Source organism: Zosterops lateralis (genome assembly GCF_965231275.1).
Source record: "Zosterops lateralis genome assembly, chromosome: 22".
In the NCBI taxonomy this organism is placed as follows: Eukaryota; Metazoa; Chordata; class Aves; order Passeriformes; family Zosteropidae; genus Zosterops; species Zosterops lateralis.
The window spans coordinates 7,367,679-7,385,655 of record NC_139782.1 but is presented as its reverse complement, the minus strand read 5'-3'; the positions used below and the strand labels follow the sequence as shown (position 1 = coordinate 7,385,655).

Sequence of the window (17,977 nt, the reverse complement as noted above, 5' to 3'; positions counted from 1 at the left end):
TTAAATCCTCGTTGTAGCTCAGGGGCCCAGAATATTGAATTAGCTTTGTCTGAATGTGAAATTCCTTCCCAAAGTGCAGGTTGAGGAGGTGTCACTTGTGGGTGTGTTCTGTGGGATGTCTCACAGAATAAATATTTATTATATATTTGTGTTTATATATAAAATATACCCAAGGGGTGGGCATTGCAATGAGCTGGGCAATACATATATATATAATATATCTATAATATATATTATATATATATTATAGATATTTGGGTATATATATAAAATATTCCCAAGGGGTGGACATTGCAGTGAGCTGGGCAATACATATATATATAAAATATATATATATTAGATCTATAATATATATTATAGTTATATACATTATAGATATAGGCAATATTTATATATAATATATATATTATATATTTAAGTGTATATATATAAAGTATACCCAGAGAATGGGCATTGCAGTGAGCTGGGCAATATATATATTATATATATATATATATATATATATATATATATATATATATATATATATATGAGTATATATATATATAAAACATACCCAAAGGGTGGACATTGCAGTGAGCTGGGCAATATATTTTATATATATAAATAAATAAATAAATAAATATATATATATAAAAATATATATATATATAATATTTGTGTATATATATAAAATATACCCAAAGTGTGGGCACTGCAGCGAGCACTCCCAGGGCTGCCAGCTCCTGCTCACCCATCACCTCCTAGATCTCACCACTGACATTCCCCAGCAGATTTACTTTCCAGGAAACTTAAGTTTGCCCTCTTAATAATTTTTTTTTTTTTTGTCCCCTAAAGATATCAGGGGTTCAGAGGCTCCAGCCCTGAGCACAGTTCATTGGGCTGAGGGTAAATAAATCCCTGCACACGTGCAGGGGAACTCTCAGCATGAGCTGGCCCAGGGCAGAGGAGACACGAGGGCAGGAGAAGTCTCCAGGCACAACCATGTGAGGAGCAGATGTGAAACCCCGGGACGTGCTGGGGCTGAAATGGAAAATGTGTTATAAAGTGCCTGTAAAACCAGCTCTGGGCTCGTTCCTGCCTCTGTCCTTTGCCCAAGTCCAACGGGATCCCAGCTGAGGATGTCACACCCCTGCAGTCCCTTGGGAAGCCCAAGGAGTTGATTTGTTGTCCCTCCACCAGCCTCATTTCCAGGATCATCCCAGAGCCAACAACAACCTCGGGGATGTTTTCACCACATTCTTGTTGTGTTTGGAAAATATTCAAGTCCTTCTCCTGCCATGAGCCAATATTTACTCTGGTGAAGGGGGTTTTGATGACAAACATATGTATTCTTTTTGACCCCTGTGCGTTTCAAGATTGTTCCTTCAAGTTCAGAGTTTAAAGACAGAGAATTCTCCCTCCCTGCATTTCCTGTGGCACAGCAAGTTGTCACTGTGCCAAAGAGCTCCCGGAGGGTGACACTGCCTTTAAAGGCCTGGAATTCCAGGGTGGAAATCTGTCCTCTTTGCAGTTTCCCCCATCTCTGGGGCAGGATTTATTTTCTCCCCTCTTGGCTGAGGATGTGTAAAGGTGAGGAGAGAGCACGAGGTGCAGACACACAAAACTCTGACACAGCAGAGAGATCACACAGCGTGATCCCCATCCCCAGGTCCTGCTCACTGAAAAAGAAAAGCAATAAAAGAGAAACGCCAAGGAATCTGGGGACTAAATTCCACCACACACACACACACACACCAAGAACAGCAGCAAAGGCTCTGCTCTTCCTCCTACCTTGGGGCATGCTGCTCCCACGTGGAGCCACGCCACTCCAGCGTGCAGGACACGTGGAAAAAGAGGTGTTGCTCAATCAAGAGATGCTTTTTTTTTTTTTTTTCTTTCCCTCTGAGCTGCCTGATAAAAATAGACAGACCAATAAACAGCAGGTTTGGTTCTGGTTCCTCTGGCTGCCAGGGTGGGGGGGGGGGGAGGACGCCTGTAAACTTTGCATTTCTCTGATAAACTCGACAGTTGTAGTGGATGATTAACCAAGCCCTGGGCTCTTAAAGCAACCCCATAACACAGGAGGGTTAACAGGGAGCCAGCAGCACGTGGGGCTCCACTTGCATGGGGAGGGACAGCAACTCCAGGACTCTGGAGAAGACACAGTGCCAGGCACAGCTGTGGGAGGAGGATGAGCTCTGAGGGCTGCAGGAGTGCCTGAGCCAGCTGCTCCCTGCAAGGTAAGAACACACCACCAGCTCCACCAGCAGCAGCATTTTGGGCCCAGGGGGGAGGTGTGTGGCTCCAGGGGGGTTAATGGGGTTCCATGCTCGGGGCAGGTTCTCTCTCTGTTGCCAGGGTTGCTCCCCATGTTCCCTGATGCTGCAGTTGCTGGGCAACATCTCCAGCTGTCCCACCCACAGCTGCCCAGGAGCCTCAGCCCTGTGGGCTCTCCTTGCTTGTGCACAGATTTCAGGGGGAGGAATTGGCTCGTTTTAGCAGCTTTTGGTGAAAGGTTTGCCCCTTTTCACTGGGGAGATGAGCCTGTGCCTGCTGTCCCTGGGCAGCTCCTCGGTTTGAGACAGCATCTGGTGAAAAAAAAACTCTGAGACTGGGATCAGAGCAGAAAGGAAAATAAACTGAAGCCATGGGAGAGGCAGGCACAGGAAGGGGATGAGCAGCCAGGGTGCCCTGCCCGCCTGCCAGAGCCTGACAACCACTGCATGTGTCTGGAAAAGTCATAGAGAGGATTTTTCTGTGCAGGACCTTCCCACCCCCCGTGGCCGCCTGGAGTGGAAGAAGCTGTGCTGAGCATCAGTGACTCCCCCGGAGAGATGAAGCTGAAAGGGAGGGGGCAGGAGAGCTCCGAGGGCAGTGAAGGGGCCAAGGGGGTGAGTATGGGGGAGTTTGGGGGAACAGAACGAGCCCTGGGGTTCTCTGAGTGCCTGGGAGGAAAACACACCACGATCCTTTGGGCTGAGATATTCCTGTCCCTGTGCCCAGTTTGTGTCTGTGTGCAGGGCTGTGTTGTGAGAGTCTTGTGATTGTCTGCAGCTCTCCCAGCCTGGAACTCCTGTGGGACTGTCCCCTTCTGTGGCACTTTCCCCTTTCTGGGAGATTTTCCCTTTCTGTGACACTTTCCCTCTCTGTGAGACTTTTCCCTTCTGTGAGACTTTCCTCTTCTTTGAGACTTTCTGTGAGACTTTCCCCTTTCTGTGAGATTTTCCTTTTCTGTGAGAATTTTCCCTTCTCTGTGACTTTCTCTTTCTGCGACACTTTCCCCTCTCTGTGAAATTTTCCCTTTCTGTGACACTTTCCCCTTCTTTGAGACTTTCCCCTTTCTCTGAGATTTTTCCCTTTCTGTGACACTTTTCCCTTCCTGTAAGATTTTCCCTTTCTTTGAGACTTTCCCCTTCTGTGACACTTTCCCCTTTCTGGGAGATTCTCCCTTTCTGTGACACTTTCCCTCTCTGTGAGACTTTTCTCTTCTTTGAGACTTTCCCCTTCTTTGAGACTTTCTGTGAGATTTTCCCCTTTCTGTGACACTTTCCCCTTCTCTGTGACACTTTTCCCTTTCTGTGACGCTTTCCCCTTCTCTGTGACACTTTCCCCTTCTCTGTGACACTTTCCCTCTCTGTAACTGAATTTTCTTTCCCCCTTTCTTATCAGTTTTAAGCAGTTTTATGCTTTGGGGACGGGGCTGCCTTTCCCAGCCGCCTTTGGGGAGCCTTGCCCAAGGCACAGAGAACACCAGAGGTTTATTCCTGACAGTGCTGGACGTCAATAATTAACACCAGCACCTCCTCTGAGCCCTGGGGGGTTTGGTTAATGAGAGCCAGGCGGCTGCTCTCCATCCCCAACGAGGGAATGTCAGCGGAATCCTCCTAGAAAACAAACCTGGAAGCCTCAGCTTCCTCCTGATCCTTGGGCTGGGCTTGAATTTCCATCTGCTGTGAACTCCAAAGCCCTGGAGATGAGCTGAGAGGCTCTGAGAAATGACAGATCCCTGCTGTGGGACCAGGGCTGGGTGCTGGGGATGGAAAACCTCGCAGACATTAAGGCCATTAAGGGCCGGTGACGGTGTTGGCAGCAAACGAGATGAAAAATGAGCAATGGCTTTATTGATGGAGCAGCAGGGAGATGCATTAGGGAGCTATAAAAGCCAGCCAAACGCAGCCCCAACAACGCAGCTCTGTCAACACAGCCCCAAAAGCTGCTTTGGGTTGTTGGTGAGGCTGGGGAATGTGTGCCCACACACTGGTCCCTCTCCAGATGGCAATTCCCCTCCTCTGCTCCAGTGCAAAGTGCAGCTCCTGCAGCCCTCAGCCAAAGCCTCCATTGGGATAAATTCTGATTGGCCTCGGTGGAAAATCAGTTGGATCCAGAAATAGCTCTGTCCCAAAATTCAGAGGAAGAAAAAAAAACCAAAAAAAAACAACAAAAACAACAGGAAAAGAATTTTGCCACCTGATGCAAAACAAAATAATTTCTTTTTCAATCTCTCCTGGGCCAATATCCTGTGTTATTCCACTGCCCAATTTGCACCTTGGAGGAGAATAATTGCACACAACCTTTTCCCTGCAGGGCGGTGTTTTAAGAACGGGAACTTGAAAAAAAAATAAAATAATAATAAATTAATCATCCAAATGATTCATCAATAGCAGCAAAGCACAGAGTGAATTACTCTAATGACTGTGGGCATATCAAGCTGAACAAAATGAGCTGTAATGGAAACAACCCAATTGGACTTTTACATGCAGCAAAATGAAGGGAAAAACCATATAAATCAGGATTTTTGGGTATTGCTTTGTTTTCACTAAATCTTATTAATGCCTAAAAGCCAGACTCACTTCCAAGCTGATGTTTATGGAGTTTTTTTCTTTCCCTCTGCAGAAAATGACCCTTCCCCTGGCCCTGGTGGCTCTGATCTCTGCCTTTGGATCCTCCTTCCAGTACGGCTACAACGTGTCTGTGATCAACTCCCCTGCCCCGGTGAGTGCCCCGGCCTGGGGGGGTTACAGCACCTGGAACACCCTGTAAATTGAATTTCTGTGCGTGTCTGTGGGCACAGCCTTGTCCTCTCTCTGTGCCCGGGACAAAGATGAGCTCAGGGAAACAGACACATCCTAAAGGAAGCTGCAGGAACAATTCCCCACCCCAGGCTTCTCCATCCCTCCCTTGCTTTCATTTTTCTCAGCTCCCCCAGACTGGTTTTTTTTATTTTATCAGGACAGTTATTTTATGGCAGAGCTTTATGGCATTTGTTGTTATCATCTGAGCTTTACAGCACGAAAATTGCTGAATCTGCTTTTTGTGCTTCATTCCAGTACATGCAAGACTTTTACAACAAAACCTACCTGGACAGGACTGGGACGCCCATGGATGGAAGTTTCCAGACCTTGCTCTGGTCCCTCACCGTGTCCATGTTCCCTCTGGGCGGCCTCTTTGGGTCACTCATGGTGTGGCCAATGGTCAACAACTGTGGCCGGTAGGTGCCAGCCCTGCCTGAGGTCCTGCCCTGGCTTTGGGAGCAGATAAAGGTTTATCTGGTGGTGACTCCACCTGGCCCAGCCCTGCAGGAGCCCAGAATTGCCCCCCACACCTTGATGCTGAAAGGGTGGGATGAGGGAGGGAGAGGAGCTGGGCTCAGCCAGGGGTGTTGTCTGCCCAGTGGGGAGGGATTTCTGGGGTTCTGGCTGGACACTGAGCCAGGCACAGCAATGAGCAAAGAAAATCCTCAAATCTCACATCAGGCTCACCCTCTGCTGCTCAGGTTTCCTGAGAATCTTCACTTCTTCTTGGAAACCTTCACTGCCTGCAGGAAAAAACGTGCTAAGTGCCATTTCCTCTTTGATCAGTGTTTGGGGTGATGGTTCATTGGAGTTTTGGACAGATTGGCACAGAGAGGATTTCAAGTCAGAAAAGCCCAGCTGAATTCTCTCTCTTTTCTTGTTATGAATTTCTCTTTCTCCTCCTGTCACTTTGCAGGAAGGGCACTTTGCTGATCAATAACCTCTTCTCCATCGCTGCTGCAATCCTGATGGGAACCTCCGAGCTGGCAAAAACCTTTGAAGTCATCATCCTTTCCCGAGTTGTCATGGGGATATTTGCCGGTAAGGGGATGGTAAAGTGAGAGCAATAAATATTTCCTTGGCTGTGTAAAGGGGTTTTGCTCTCCCCAACACGTAGCAGACTTTAGAATCTGCATGACAAGGCTGTGCTCCAGCCTGCTGAGAAGTGCTGAAGATTTTTGGGAGATAATGGCCCTGGGACTGGAATTTCAGGAGATGTGTGTCTGTAAATGCAGCAATAAACATCTGCTGGGCACAGCAAACCTGCCGAGGATAATCTGTTTCCCCAGATCAACTTCAAGCAGATATCCGCTTCTTTCCTTGTTAACATAACCAGAATAATCCACCAAAAGCCTTGCCAGGCCCAATAATCCAGTCCTGGAACTGACTGTTCTTCCTGCAGGAGAAAAGAAATGTTAAAAGGGAGAGAGAGCAAAGGGCTCAGAGCACAGGATTTCCTGCAGAGATTGAGGGAAGCCAAGGATATCTGTGTGTTCCTGGTGTGGGTGGCTTTATTGGGGCTGCAGGAACAGGGGACAAACAGACCCAGGCCGGGTACCCTGAGCACAGCCAGCTCCAGAAGGGTCCTAAGAGCATTTAGGCTCAATTAATTGGCTCTGGGCTGGTGAGGCTGGCACACTCTGTGGTTTCTTAATGAGCTGGGACAGCTTGTAAAGACAAATTTCCTGCCTTAGCTCACCAATTGTGATTGCTGCGTGTACAGATCAAGTTGCTTTCCCGAGCTGGTTTCTTGCTTTCCATTTATTTATTTTTTTATTTTTTTAGTGCAAAGGTTCTATTTTGGCTTTTGACTCCCCTCAAAGCTGGCAGCTGCTCTCAGCACTGGAGCTTGGAACAAATGCTAAGGGTCCTGTTAAATGTGATCCCTCCTGGCAGTTATTTATAACCAAAAACAAATCCAGCCTGGCTGCCCTGGCTTGTCCTCCTCAGGCTGATGTGGCCTGAGCTGAGGGAGCTGTGCCTGGGCAGGACCTGGGAGGATCCCAGTGTCACCCTCTGCCACTGGTGGCACTTTTTTTTGTGCCTTTTGGGCCTTTTTATCGTTCAAATATCAGCCCGATCACCTTTGTAATGCCGCTCCTGATGCCTGGGGACACAGAAATGTCAGATAAGAGTGGCCCCTGGTTATTTGATCCCGGGGGTTTGGGAGCTGCCAGGATTTACAGAGTAAGCACAGGAGCTGGCAGCTCGCTGGGGTCACTGTGGGGCAGCCCTGGAAAGTTCCTAAAAATAACCCAGTGGCCCTGGTGTCCTTATTAGAGCATAAATAGCAATTCCAGGCAGGCACCTGCAAGGCATCCCAGGGCAGCAGAGCTCCCAGCACAGCAGGGCTGAGCAGGGGGTTTTAAAAAGCCGACACAAAGTCATTTCCTTCCACTTTCACATCAGCGTGTCTGGGTGCTGATTTCCCTTCTTGTCTTAGGGGAAGCAAAAGTTCCTCTCTTGTGCTTGGAGTTTGTTTCCAAGTCTGGAGCAGCACAGTTTTTCTTGGGGTCTTGTGCTGTTCGTGGCAGAGGAGAAAGCTGCTTTTAGGGGGGTGAACACTGAGCGCTCAAACCAGGACATCCCCAAATCATCTTCTAGCTCTGCATCCATCTCATCCATCCCATCCCATCCATCCATCCCATCCCATCCATCTCATCCCATCCCATCCATCCCATCCATCCCATCCCATCCCATCCCATCCATCTCATCCCATCCCATCCATCCCATCCATCCCATCCCATCCCATCCCATCCCATCCCATCCCATCCCATCCCATCCATCCCATCCATCCCATCCCATCCCATCCCATCCCATCCCATCCCATCCATCCCATCCCATCCATCCCATCCCATCCCATCCCATCCCATCCATCCATCCCATCCCATCCATCTCATCCCATCTCATCCCATCCCATCCATCCCATCCATCCCATCCATCCCATCCATCCCATCCTATCCATCCATCCCAACCCATCCCATCCCAACCCATCCTGTTGTTTGATCCTGTCAGACTCCAGGATTGTTTTGCTCAAAGCAGAAGGATTTAAATGTGAAAATTCTGTGTATCCTGTGGTTCATCAGGAATCTCTTTTGTTCCCCCTGGGTATCAGCAGCTTGCTGGAGGTTGAGCTGTGTGCCCAACACTGTTCCCTCAACTTCCAGGTCTGGCTTCCAACGTGGTCCCCATGTTCCTTGGAGAAATGTCCCCCAAAAACCTGAGAGGAGCCATTGGGGTGGTGCCACAGCTCTTCATCACCATTGGCATCCTTTCAGCTCAGATCCTGGGTCTCAACAGCATCCTGGGCAACGCCAAAGGTAAAGCTCTGGCTCGGCACCTCCCGTGGGCTCCCCAGGGGCAGGATTTCCCCCAGCTGATGTTTGTGTCCTCACCGCAGGGTGGCCTGTGCTGCTGGGCCTCACTGGGATCCCGTCCCTCATCCAGCTCCTGACATTGCCCTTCTTCCCTGAGAGTCCCAGATACCTGCTCATCCAAAAGGGCAACGAGGAGCAGGCACGGAGAGGTACAGCCCTGGCCGGGCCTTTCATCTTCCTGTGCTGGGATGGTTTGGGATGGGATGGATGGGATGGGATGGATGGGATGGGATGGGATGGGATGGTTTGGGATGGGATGGATGGGATGGGATGGTTTGGGATGGGTTGGATCTGGCTGTGGGACACGGCTGGCAGCACAACGGTGTGAAATCCTCCCTGGGTGGGATTTGGGAGCCCTGCTCCTTTCCCTGCCTGTGTGTGCATCCCCAGCTGCCCACCACGGCACACCAGGGTCACTCACTGCTCTGTCCTGGCCTGAATCAGGAAACTCTCACTAAACCTGGGGCTCACAACCCCCCTGCTCTCCCCACCAGCTCTGCAGAGGCTGCGGGGCCGGGAGGACGTGGATGATGAGATCCAGGAGATGTACCAGGAGGACAGGTCAGAGAAGGAGGAAGGGCAGTTCTCCGTGCTCAGCCTCTTCACCTTCAAGGGCCTGAGGTGGCAGCTCATCTCCATCATCGTCATGATGGCAGGGCAGCAGCTCTCGGGGGTCAATGGGGTGAGTGGGGAGAGGCTGGGGCTTCAGGGGGGGTGGTGGGGACAGTGGTGACACAGAGGGGACAGCTGGCAGTGTCCCTTCACCCAGGACATGTCCAGTGCCACACAGGGGTGATGGGGACAGTGGTGACACAGAGGGGACAGCTGGCAGTGCCCCTGCAGCCAGGACATGCCCAATGTCACACGGGGGGTGATGGGGACAGTGGTGACACAGCTGGCAGTGTCCCTTCACCCAGGACATGCCCAGTGTCACACAGGGGTGATGGGGACAGTGGTGACACAGGGGACAGCTGGCAGTGCCCCTTCACCCAGGACACGCCCAGTGTCACACGGGGGGTGGGTCAGGCCTGGCCAGTTCCAAAGCCATGGACAAGGTACAGGGTCAGCTGCCCTGTTAATGATAATTGGAAAGTTTTTAGAGTGAAATGCCCAGACTCAAACACCGGCGTCTCCAGCAATGGACAAATTCCATCCTGAGCCTTCTGGGCACCAGTGCCAGGATTTAAATCCACCCCAGAGGGGGATTCCCACATTCTGCCTGGTGCTAACACAGCTGTGGTTCTGCTGCAGGTTTTCTACTACGCAGACAGGATCTTTGAGTCGGCAGGAGTGGCCAGCAGCAGCATCCAGTACGTCACCGTGTCCATCGGGGCCATCAACGTCGTCATGACTTTGCTGGCTGTGAGTCTGTGCTGGGGCTCTCGGGGTTCTCACTTTGCCCAGTCGCTCCTCCTCTCCCCCTGGTTAAATCAGGCTGTGCCCATGGAATCCTGCAGGCACAGAGTGGTTTGGGTTGGGAAGGGACCTGAAAGATCATCTCACCCCAAAAACCTTCTGCTAGAGCGTTGTTTGCACACGCTGGGAGATGCTTTTCCAAAATCCTCTGCAGGAATTGCTGAGCCCCTGGTGACTCCCCCTCCTTCTCTCTCTTCCAGGTTTTCATTGTGGAGTCCCTGGGGAGGAGGATCCTTCTCCTGGCTGGCTTTTTGCTGTGCTCTGCCTCCTGTGCAATCCTGACTCTGGCCCTCAATCTCCAGGTGGGTATGAATCGGGCTCAGGTGGTGGCACCCAGGATTTCTGGCCTTCACAGGGAACAGACCATTGTGAGGATGCTTTTCCACCCTGGGGAGGAGGGGACAGCATGAAAGGTCCCTCTCCTCACACATCTACCTCAGAGAAAGGCAGGAAAAGCTGTGATCCTGAATGCTCCTTGCAGGATGTTCATAATTCCTGCTGCATCCCTTTGGCAGCAGGATCACACCCAGGTGTGGTTTCTGTCCCTCATTATGGTCCTGTCTGTCACACTGAGGGTGACACTGCCTTTAAATGTCCCCAAATCTCACTGTGAACGGTGCCTTGACTGTGCTGCTGGTGCTCAGGCAGGACCCACAGCTAACCTGTGCCCCAATCCTCGCAGAACACTGTCTCCTGGATGTCCTACCTCAGCATCGTCTGTGTCATTGCCTACATCATCGGACACGCCATCGGACCCAGTAAGTGCCCACAAAGCTGGGTAAAGCCAGGAGCTGTGCCCCATTTCCAACCAAAACCTTTGTGGGGCTCATCCAGGGAGGCTGAGTTTCATCTCTGTGTGGCCATGCCCTGTGCAAGTCATTTAATTCTGGTGGGGTTTTTTTTTTTTTTTTTTTGTTTTGTTTTGTTTTGTTTGTTTGTTTGTTTGTTTGTTTGTTTTTTGGTTTTTTGGTTTTTGTTTTTGTTTTTTGTTTGTTTGTTTGTTTGTTTTCCTTTAAATTTGATTTGCTGGGTGCTTCTAAACGCTGCTGGTTAGAAACCACTGTCTGCCAGTGAAATGAGCAGTCTAATTAGGAATTCAGAGTGAGGGGGTTGCTTTTGGGGGTTTCCTCAAGCTGTGGCTGCCTTGCAGGTCCCATTCCAGCTGTGATGATCACGGAGATGTTCCTGCAGTCCTCCAGACCTGCAGCTTTCATGGTGGGGGGCTCCGTGCACTGGCTGAGCAACTTCACCGTGGGGCTGGTGTTCCTCTACATGGAGGTAAGGACCCAGCAGAGGGCAAACCTGGGCTGGAAAATCACCCCTCTGTTCCTACAGAGAGGATTTGAGGAGCTCTAAATGCACTTGTTGGTTCTCAAAATCTGTTTGTGGGGCTGTTAAAATCTGTTAAAATCTGTTTAGGGCAAGAGATTGATGTTGCTCAGCGTTTTCTCATCACACCTGGCTGTTGCACAGGCTTTCCAAGAAAGCAGTTTGATTGCCAGGCCTCATCCTGAGCTCAGGAGCTTGGATGAGATGGGAAATTCCCCACTTTCCACTGCAGGATGTGCCTCAGGGGGGGCAGTTTTAGCTTCTGAAATCTGGGTGCCTGTTCCTGGTGCCCCCAGCAGCAGCGACCCACAAACGGCTGCAGTCCTGCCTTTACCCTGTGCTGAGTTCAGTGTGAGTTGTGCAGCCTCACCCTCCTTTCCCAGTGTCCAATAAACCCCCGGAGGTGGTTGGAAAAGACAGAATCTAAAACCAGCCCAACTTAGGTTAAAATATGTGCACCTCTCTGTGGCTGCATTTTCCATGGCCAGGGGAGGGTGGAGCTCAGCCAGAGCAGGTAACTCCACCTGGAGCTGACCCTGCTCTCTCCTGTCCCTGCCCTAGGCTGGCCTGGGCCCCTACAGCTTCCTCATCTTCTGTGCCATCTGCGTGGCCACCATGCTCTACATCTTCTTCGTCGTTCCTGAGACCAAGAATAAAACCTTCATGGAAATCAACAGGATCATGGCCAAGAGGAACAAAGTGGAGATTCAGGAGAGCAAAGAGCTGAAAGATTCCTACCCCCTGGGCAAGCAGGAGGAGAAGAAAGCTCTCTCCAGCAGTGAGATGTGAAGCCAGCTGAGTTCAGACAGGATCTGGTCAGCAGGAAAACAAACACAGGGATTTCCTCCTTCCACGCTGACCTGACAATCACGGAGCTGTTAAGGCTGGAAAAAGACATTTAAGATCAAATCCAACTGCAAACCTAATGCTGCCAAGCCCTCCTCTTGTTGCAAAGGAAAGGGAAATGTCCTCAGCCAGCTCAGTTCTGTGACAAGGAGCCGATGGCACGAGGTGATGTGTGTCCCTGGAGTCCTGGTGACACGTCCCAGGGGACACAGGCCAGCCCTTGGGCTGGGTGTGTGTGGGGCACTCGTGTGCAAGGAGTGCATCAAACTCCTCTGAGGAGCTGCCACTTGTGTGTTTGAGGGCCCAGCAAGGGGAAATTAAATTTTATTTGGTATATCACTGTGCTGCCCTCTGTTTTGAGAGAGAGAAAAAAAAAAAAAAAAAAAAAAAAAAAAAAAAAAAAAAAAAAAAAAGCAGGATTGTTGAACAGCTTGGCATGGATTTTGTGTACTAGATGGAGAATCCTTCACACAATTTACTTTAACCTTAGAAAATTAGTTTCTAGATACAATATACCTGCTCTCAAGGCTGTGATCTGTTAAATGCTGAAAAAGGAGCTGTTTCTATGCTCTGTCTCTACATCCACCACAGAAAAGAAGGCAAAGCTGTGCCACTGGCCAAGGCACAGGGATTGCACAGGGATTGCACAGGACCTGCCCTGCCAGGGCTCTGCATCCCCTGGGACACAACTGCAAGGGCAGCACTGGTGAGTTGGTGGTGACACACAGGAGGAGGGACAAGAGGGAGAGAAACTGAAACTGGGTGAGAGATGGGAGAGAAATTTTATCTGAGAAAGCAGCTCCTTTGAGCAGAGAGCGGCTCTTTGGCATGAAAAAAAAATCTGTGTATAGGGGTCTAAAACAACCCCCTGGGAGGGATGTAACAACCCAGGCTGCTGGACTCTGCCTGATTCAGCAATTTATTGCTTTTATCTCACTGATGGAAGTTTTGGTCTCTTGGAAAGAGACTAGAGAGCAACTCTTCAGCATGAAAAAAATCTCTGTATGGGGGTCTAAAACAACCCCCTGGGAGGGATGTAACAACCCAGGCTGCTGGACGGTGCCAGATTCTGCAGTTTATTGCTTTTATCTCACTGATGGAGGTTTTGGTCTCTTGGAAAAAACACCCTGGAGCACCAGGAGTGACTTTATACAAAGCAGGAGGAGAAACAAGTGAACGATTTCAGTTTTTCTCACATTTCCCAACAAACATTTGGGATCCTCTTGCTGCCCTTCAGCAGCGGCAGAGGCTGAGCTCACTGGCAGCTGGTGTCAGGCTGCAGGAGGACCCCCCCGAGGAGGGCCATGGGGGTCTGTCCCCAGGCTATGACATCCCCCTGGGGCTGCCCTGCCCTGCACAGCGCCAGTGCCCTCACCTGGGCAGGGCTGAGCACTCTGCTCCACATCTGCACCTGGCTCAGCCACCCCGAAAACCCATCAGAGAACGTCCCGAGCAGGGTGTCCCTGTGCTTGCCGAGCACCAGAGTGCCCCCAGCCCTGCTGACATACCCCTTCTGGATGCTCTGTGCTCTGCCAGCTGCCCCGTTGAGCCAGAGCTTGGCTGTTCCCTCCTGGGAGGCCCAGGTGATGCAGTGGTGCAGCCAGCCCTGCTCCTGCTGCTGCAGGGGGAAGCTGAGGAAGTGCCCCCCTACCCACAGCCCCAGCTCTGAGCCCACTGTCACCCTCAGCTCGTGCTCGCTCTCCCCAGTGGAGTAGGACAGGATGGTCTGGGTGCCCTCGGGCTGGGCTCTGCTCCAGAAGCACAGGGTGAAGGCTTGGAGAGACACAGCACGCAGGGGATGAACCTCCACAAAGCTCTCAATGTTCTCCACGGGGAAGTAGAAAGCTGGAAAAGTGCTGGGCTTTGTACCTGAAATAACCAAAAAAAGGTAGCAGTTACATTTCCTGTAAATAAACACAAATTCTGGAGAATAACACCCACAGGACTGGTAGGGCTGAGTTTCCAGTCACTGGTGTGTGTTGTGCCAGCAGGGAAGGGGCTTGAAATGATGAAAAACTGAGCTGAGCTCCCCCACCCAAATGGTTTTCCCTCCTTCCTCCTCTTTTCTCATGCTGTATAAAATAGAGGTGATGCTTATTTATCCTAGGGGAACTGAAATTCTGAGCTGAAATTTTTCACTGTCTGTAAAGATGTGCTCCCATGTGGCAGGAGAGAGCTGCAGCTGCTGTGGGAGTAGGTTGGCCTTGATGGTGGTGAAGGATTTCCATCACAGGCCCAGGTATGGGACCAAATTCTGAGTGTGTCAATGGTTTGGGCCACCAAGGCCAGCAGGGCAGGGGCTCCCCACCCTCACAAGGTGAGCTGCACTCAGCCTGTGTTTCTCACCTGTGTGGCTCAGAGCATTCAGCAGCTCTGTCTTCATGTCCTGCAGCTGCTCCTGGATTTGGTCCAGCCTGAGGGTGAACTCCTCTGGGTGACACTGTGCTGGAGCAATCAGACAGCTGAATTGACACAAGGCTGGGACCTACGCGTGGCTCATTTCCTAGTTTGGGCAAACTCTGTGTTTGAACAGGCAGCTCCTCTCCTCTGTGCTGTGCCTGGCTGCCCAGCCAGAGCTGTTCCCACACGCTCCAGGTACAAACACACCTGAGCTGAGGGTCCTGACGTGGTGCCAGGTGGCACCAGCTGCCCTGGAGGTGTGTGACACTCCAAAGGCAGGGCTGGCACACACCTTAAACAAGGGCTGCCAGTGGGGGGACACCTCCACCTGAGCAGGGACACCTCCACCTGTGCAGGGACACCTCCCCTTATGCAAGGATACTTCTACCTGAGCAGGGACACCTCTACCTGTGCAGGGACATCTCCACCTGAGCAGGGACACCTCCACCTGTGCAGGGACACCTCCCCTTATGCAAGGATACTTCTACCTGAGCAGGGACACCTCTACCTGTGCAGAGACACCTCCACCCCAGCAGGGACAGCTCCACCTGAGCAGAGACATCTCTACCTGTGCAGGGACACCTCCACCTGAGCAGGGACAACTCCCCTGTGCAGGGACACCACCACTTGAGCAGGGACACTGCTACTCCAGACAGGGATTCCAGCCCATGAACACAAAGGATTCACAGTCTCACACCTTCCCCGGGGGTGTTGGTGCCCCCCAGGTGTGCAGGCTCCCCCGGGGCTCACCCTGGGCTGGCTGGGGAGGGAAGGAGGCCTCCACCACTCGGCCGTGCAGCGCCTGGACGTGCCGGTAGTCGTTGCGCAGGGTGCGGTTGTGCCAGTCCAGCAGAGTGCCCTCCAGGAGCTGGATCTGGGACAGGGACAGGGACAGCACTCAGGGCATGGGACAGGGACAGGGACAGCACACAGGGACAGGGACAGGGACAGCACACAGGGACAGGGACAGGGACAGGGACAGCACTCAGGGCACGGGACAGGGACAGGGACAGCATACAGGGCATGGGACAGGGGCAGCACACAGGGCATGGGACAGGGACAGGGACAGCACACAGGGCATGGGACAGCACACAGGGACAGGGACAGGGACAGGAACAGGGACAGGGACAGGGACAGGGATAGCACCCAGGGCATGGGACAGCACACAAGGACAGGGACAGGGACAGGGACAGCACTCAGGGCACGAGACAGCACACAGGGACAGGGACATCATACAGGGACATCACACAGGGCATGGGACAGCACTCAGGGCATGGGACAGCACACAGAGACAAGGACATCATACAGGGACAGGGGGCATCACACAGGGACAGGGGGCATCACACAGGGACAGCACACAGGGACAGGAACATCACACAGGGGAGGGGACAGCACTCAGCAAGGGGACAGCACACAGAGACAGGGGGACAGCACACAGGGACAGGGACAGGGACAGCACACAGGGCAGGGAGACATCACACAGGAACACAGGGCACAGGAACAGCAACTCTGCCTGGAGCTGCAGTGCAGAATGGGACAGAGACATCACACAGGGACAGGGACAGCACACAGGGCACAGGGACATCACACATGGCACAGGGACATCACACAGGGACAGCACACAGGGCACAGGGACATCACACAGAGCACAGGGACATCACACAGGGACAGGGGGACAGCAGCTCTGCCCAGAACTGCAGCTCACATCCCTCAGCTCAGGGCTGGACTGAGGAACTGTCAGACAGGAACCCTCAGGGTCTCCTGCTGAGCAGCAGGAGGGGAAGGAACAGAACTCAGGGCTCTTATCAGATAATTCCCGATAAAGGCTTTTGGCCTGGGGGAGTTCTGAACACCTGCCTGATGCTGTGCATTCTGCTGCTATTCTGTGCCTTTCTCACTAGTGCCTTCCAGCCTTCTCTGCCAAAAAGAGTATTTCTATTTCAAAGAACCCCCACTACTGTGGTTTCAGCTTAATCTTGTTCTTCTCCTGGAAGAAAATGTTTCTGCTGCTCCTTTATTATTTATTAACTTGAAAGCATTACTTTCAGTGTAAGTCTAGACAAGGAAAAAACCCTGAAATGCCTTCTAAAATCTGCCACTTATCCTGTAATTATTTTAATGTTATGAATGGCTCTTTTTTTTTTTTTTTTTTTTTTTTTTTTTCAGGGGGACTCTGTTTTTGCCTCATTAATTCTCTCTGGTCTCTTCCTTTTCATCCTGCTTCAGGGTGGCTGAGCCCAACAGAGCAGAGAGTTTTGTTATCAGTCACTCACCAGCCCTGGGGCCACCTGCAACACAGCCTGACCCTGCTGTGACTCTGAGCCACCTGTAATTCCAGTTTTACTCAGGAATCCACCCCAAAGGCTCATTGTGAGAGAAGCCCAGAGAGATTCTCTATTCCCGAAATCCCTGCAGGGCACAAAGGGAAATGCTGGGAGGGAAGAGGAGCTGGTGAGGGCCAGCACTGACCTGTGTGTGTGACAGGACGATGGGGGAGTTGAAGATGGTCCAGATGACGCTCTCGGAGCAGGGAGGGGTGGTCAGGGAGCCCTGGTACCTGTAGAAGTGGGAGAGGTTTTCTGGCAGCATGGCTTGGACGTCCAGAGAGCTCAGCATGGTTGATTGACCTCCAAAGGAAGCAGAGATGATATCAGGAGCTCAGGGGAGGGAAGGGAGAGGTGAGAGTGCTCTCCTGCTGGATGTTTGGTGCTGCACAGACCTCCAGGAGTGAATTTATTGCTGCCCTGGAGCTGTGCAGGGCTGAGGATGCTCTGACAGCACAAACACACAGAAAACATCTGTCCCCAGAGGCAGTGTGGGCACACACAGGGACAGGAGGATGCCAGGGACAGGAAATGGCACTGCCAGCCCTTACCTGCAAACCTGATCCTGGCCAGTTTGGAAATGAACTCGCTGTAGTAGGTGTTCTCAAAGTGCCCCTCCTAAAAACAGCACAGACATTTGATCAAAAGGTGTCCCCTGCCTGTCCTCCTCACTGCTAATCACTTGTGAGGGGCTAATTCATCAGCTGGGAGACAAAGACAGCAAAGGTCTGATGGGCTGGACAATGGTCAGGTTTGTGCAGCTTGGGTGGAATGGTGAACAGGATTCATTTTTACTGCTTTTAAATTCACACTGAATCAAACGTTTTCACTGGGAAAGCAGAGCAAGGCTTGGAGGCACAGCAGGGAAAACCCAGGTGCCACACCTGATATTCTTATATATGGGATATCTATATATATATATATATATACACACACATATATATATATGTGGGATATATATATATATATGGGAGATATATATATGAGATTTACATATATATATGTGGGAGATTTATATATATGTATGGATAGACATTTATATATATATGTGGGAAATATATATATATGGGAGATATATATATATATGGGATATACATATATATATGGGAGATTTATATATATATATGGATATATATTTATATATGTATGTGGGAAATATATATATATGGGAGATAGATATAGATATAGATATAGATATAGATATAGATATATAAATACCACTTATGGGACA

General features: G+C 50.9%; 2 protein-coding genes across 3 annotated transcripts; one reads left to right on the top strand and one right to left on the bottom strand.

Moving 5' to 3' along the window:
• The first annotated feature begins 1,953 nt into the window (after positions 1 to 1,953).
• Positions 1,954 to 12,361, top strand: LOC310918161 (solute carrier family 2, facilitated glucose transporter member 5-like). Its single transcript, XM_083876958.1, has 13 exons — positions 1,954 to 2,222; positions 2,746 to 2,873; positions 4,876 to 4,974; positions 5,310 to 5,470; positions 5,971 to 6,095; positions 8,222 to 8,374; positions 8,455 to 8,580; positions 8,926 to 9,113; positions 9,683 to 9,793; positions 10,048 to 10,149; positions 10,530 to 10,605; positions 10,998 to 11,125; positions 11,738 to 12,361. Exons 2-13 carry the CDS (start codon positions 2,817 to 2,819, stop codon positions 11,963 to 11,965), a joined length of 1,554 nt encoding a protein of 517 aa, XP_083733084.1. The 5' UTR covers positions 1,954 to 2,222; positions 2,746 to 2,816; the 3' UTR covers positions 11,966 to 12,361.
• Positions 12,362 to 13,018: 657 nt separating this feature from the next.
• Positions 13,019 to 17,374, bottom strand: CA6 (carbonic anhydrase 6). Of its 2 annotated transcripts, XM_083876634.1 has the most exons (5): positions 17,298 to 17,374; positions 16,892 to 17,049; positions 15,173 to 15,296; positions 14,369 to 14,467; positions 13,019 to 13,891 (listed from the first exon to the last, which is right to left on the bottom strand). In XM_083876634.1, exons 2-5 carry the CDS (start codon positions 17,036 to 17,038, stop codon positions 13,278 to 13,280), a joined length of 984 nt encoding a protein of 327 aa, XP_083732760.1. In that variant the 5' UTR covers positions 17,039 to 17,049; positions 17,298 to 17,374; the 3' UTR covers positions 13,019 to 13,277. The 2 variants fall into 2 exon arrangements, with proteins under 2 accessions (XP_083732760.1, XP_083732761.1); XM_083876635.1 differs by lacking the exon at positions 14,369 to 14,467.
• Positions 17,375 to 17,977: the final 603 nt, after the last annotated feature.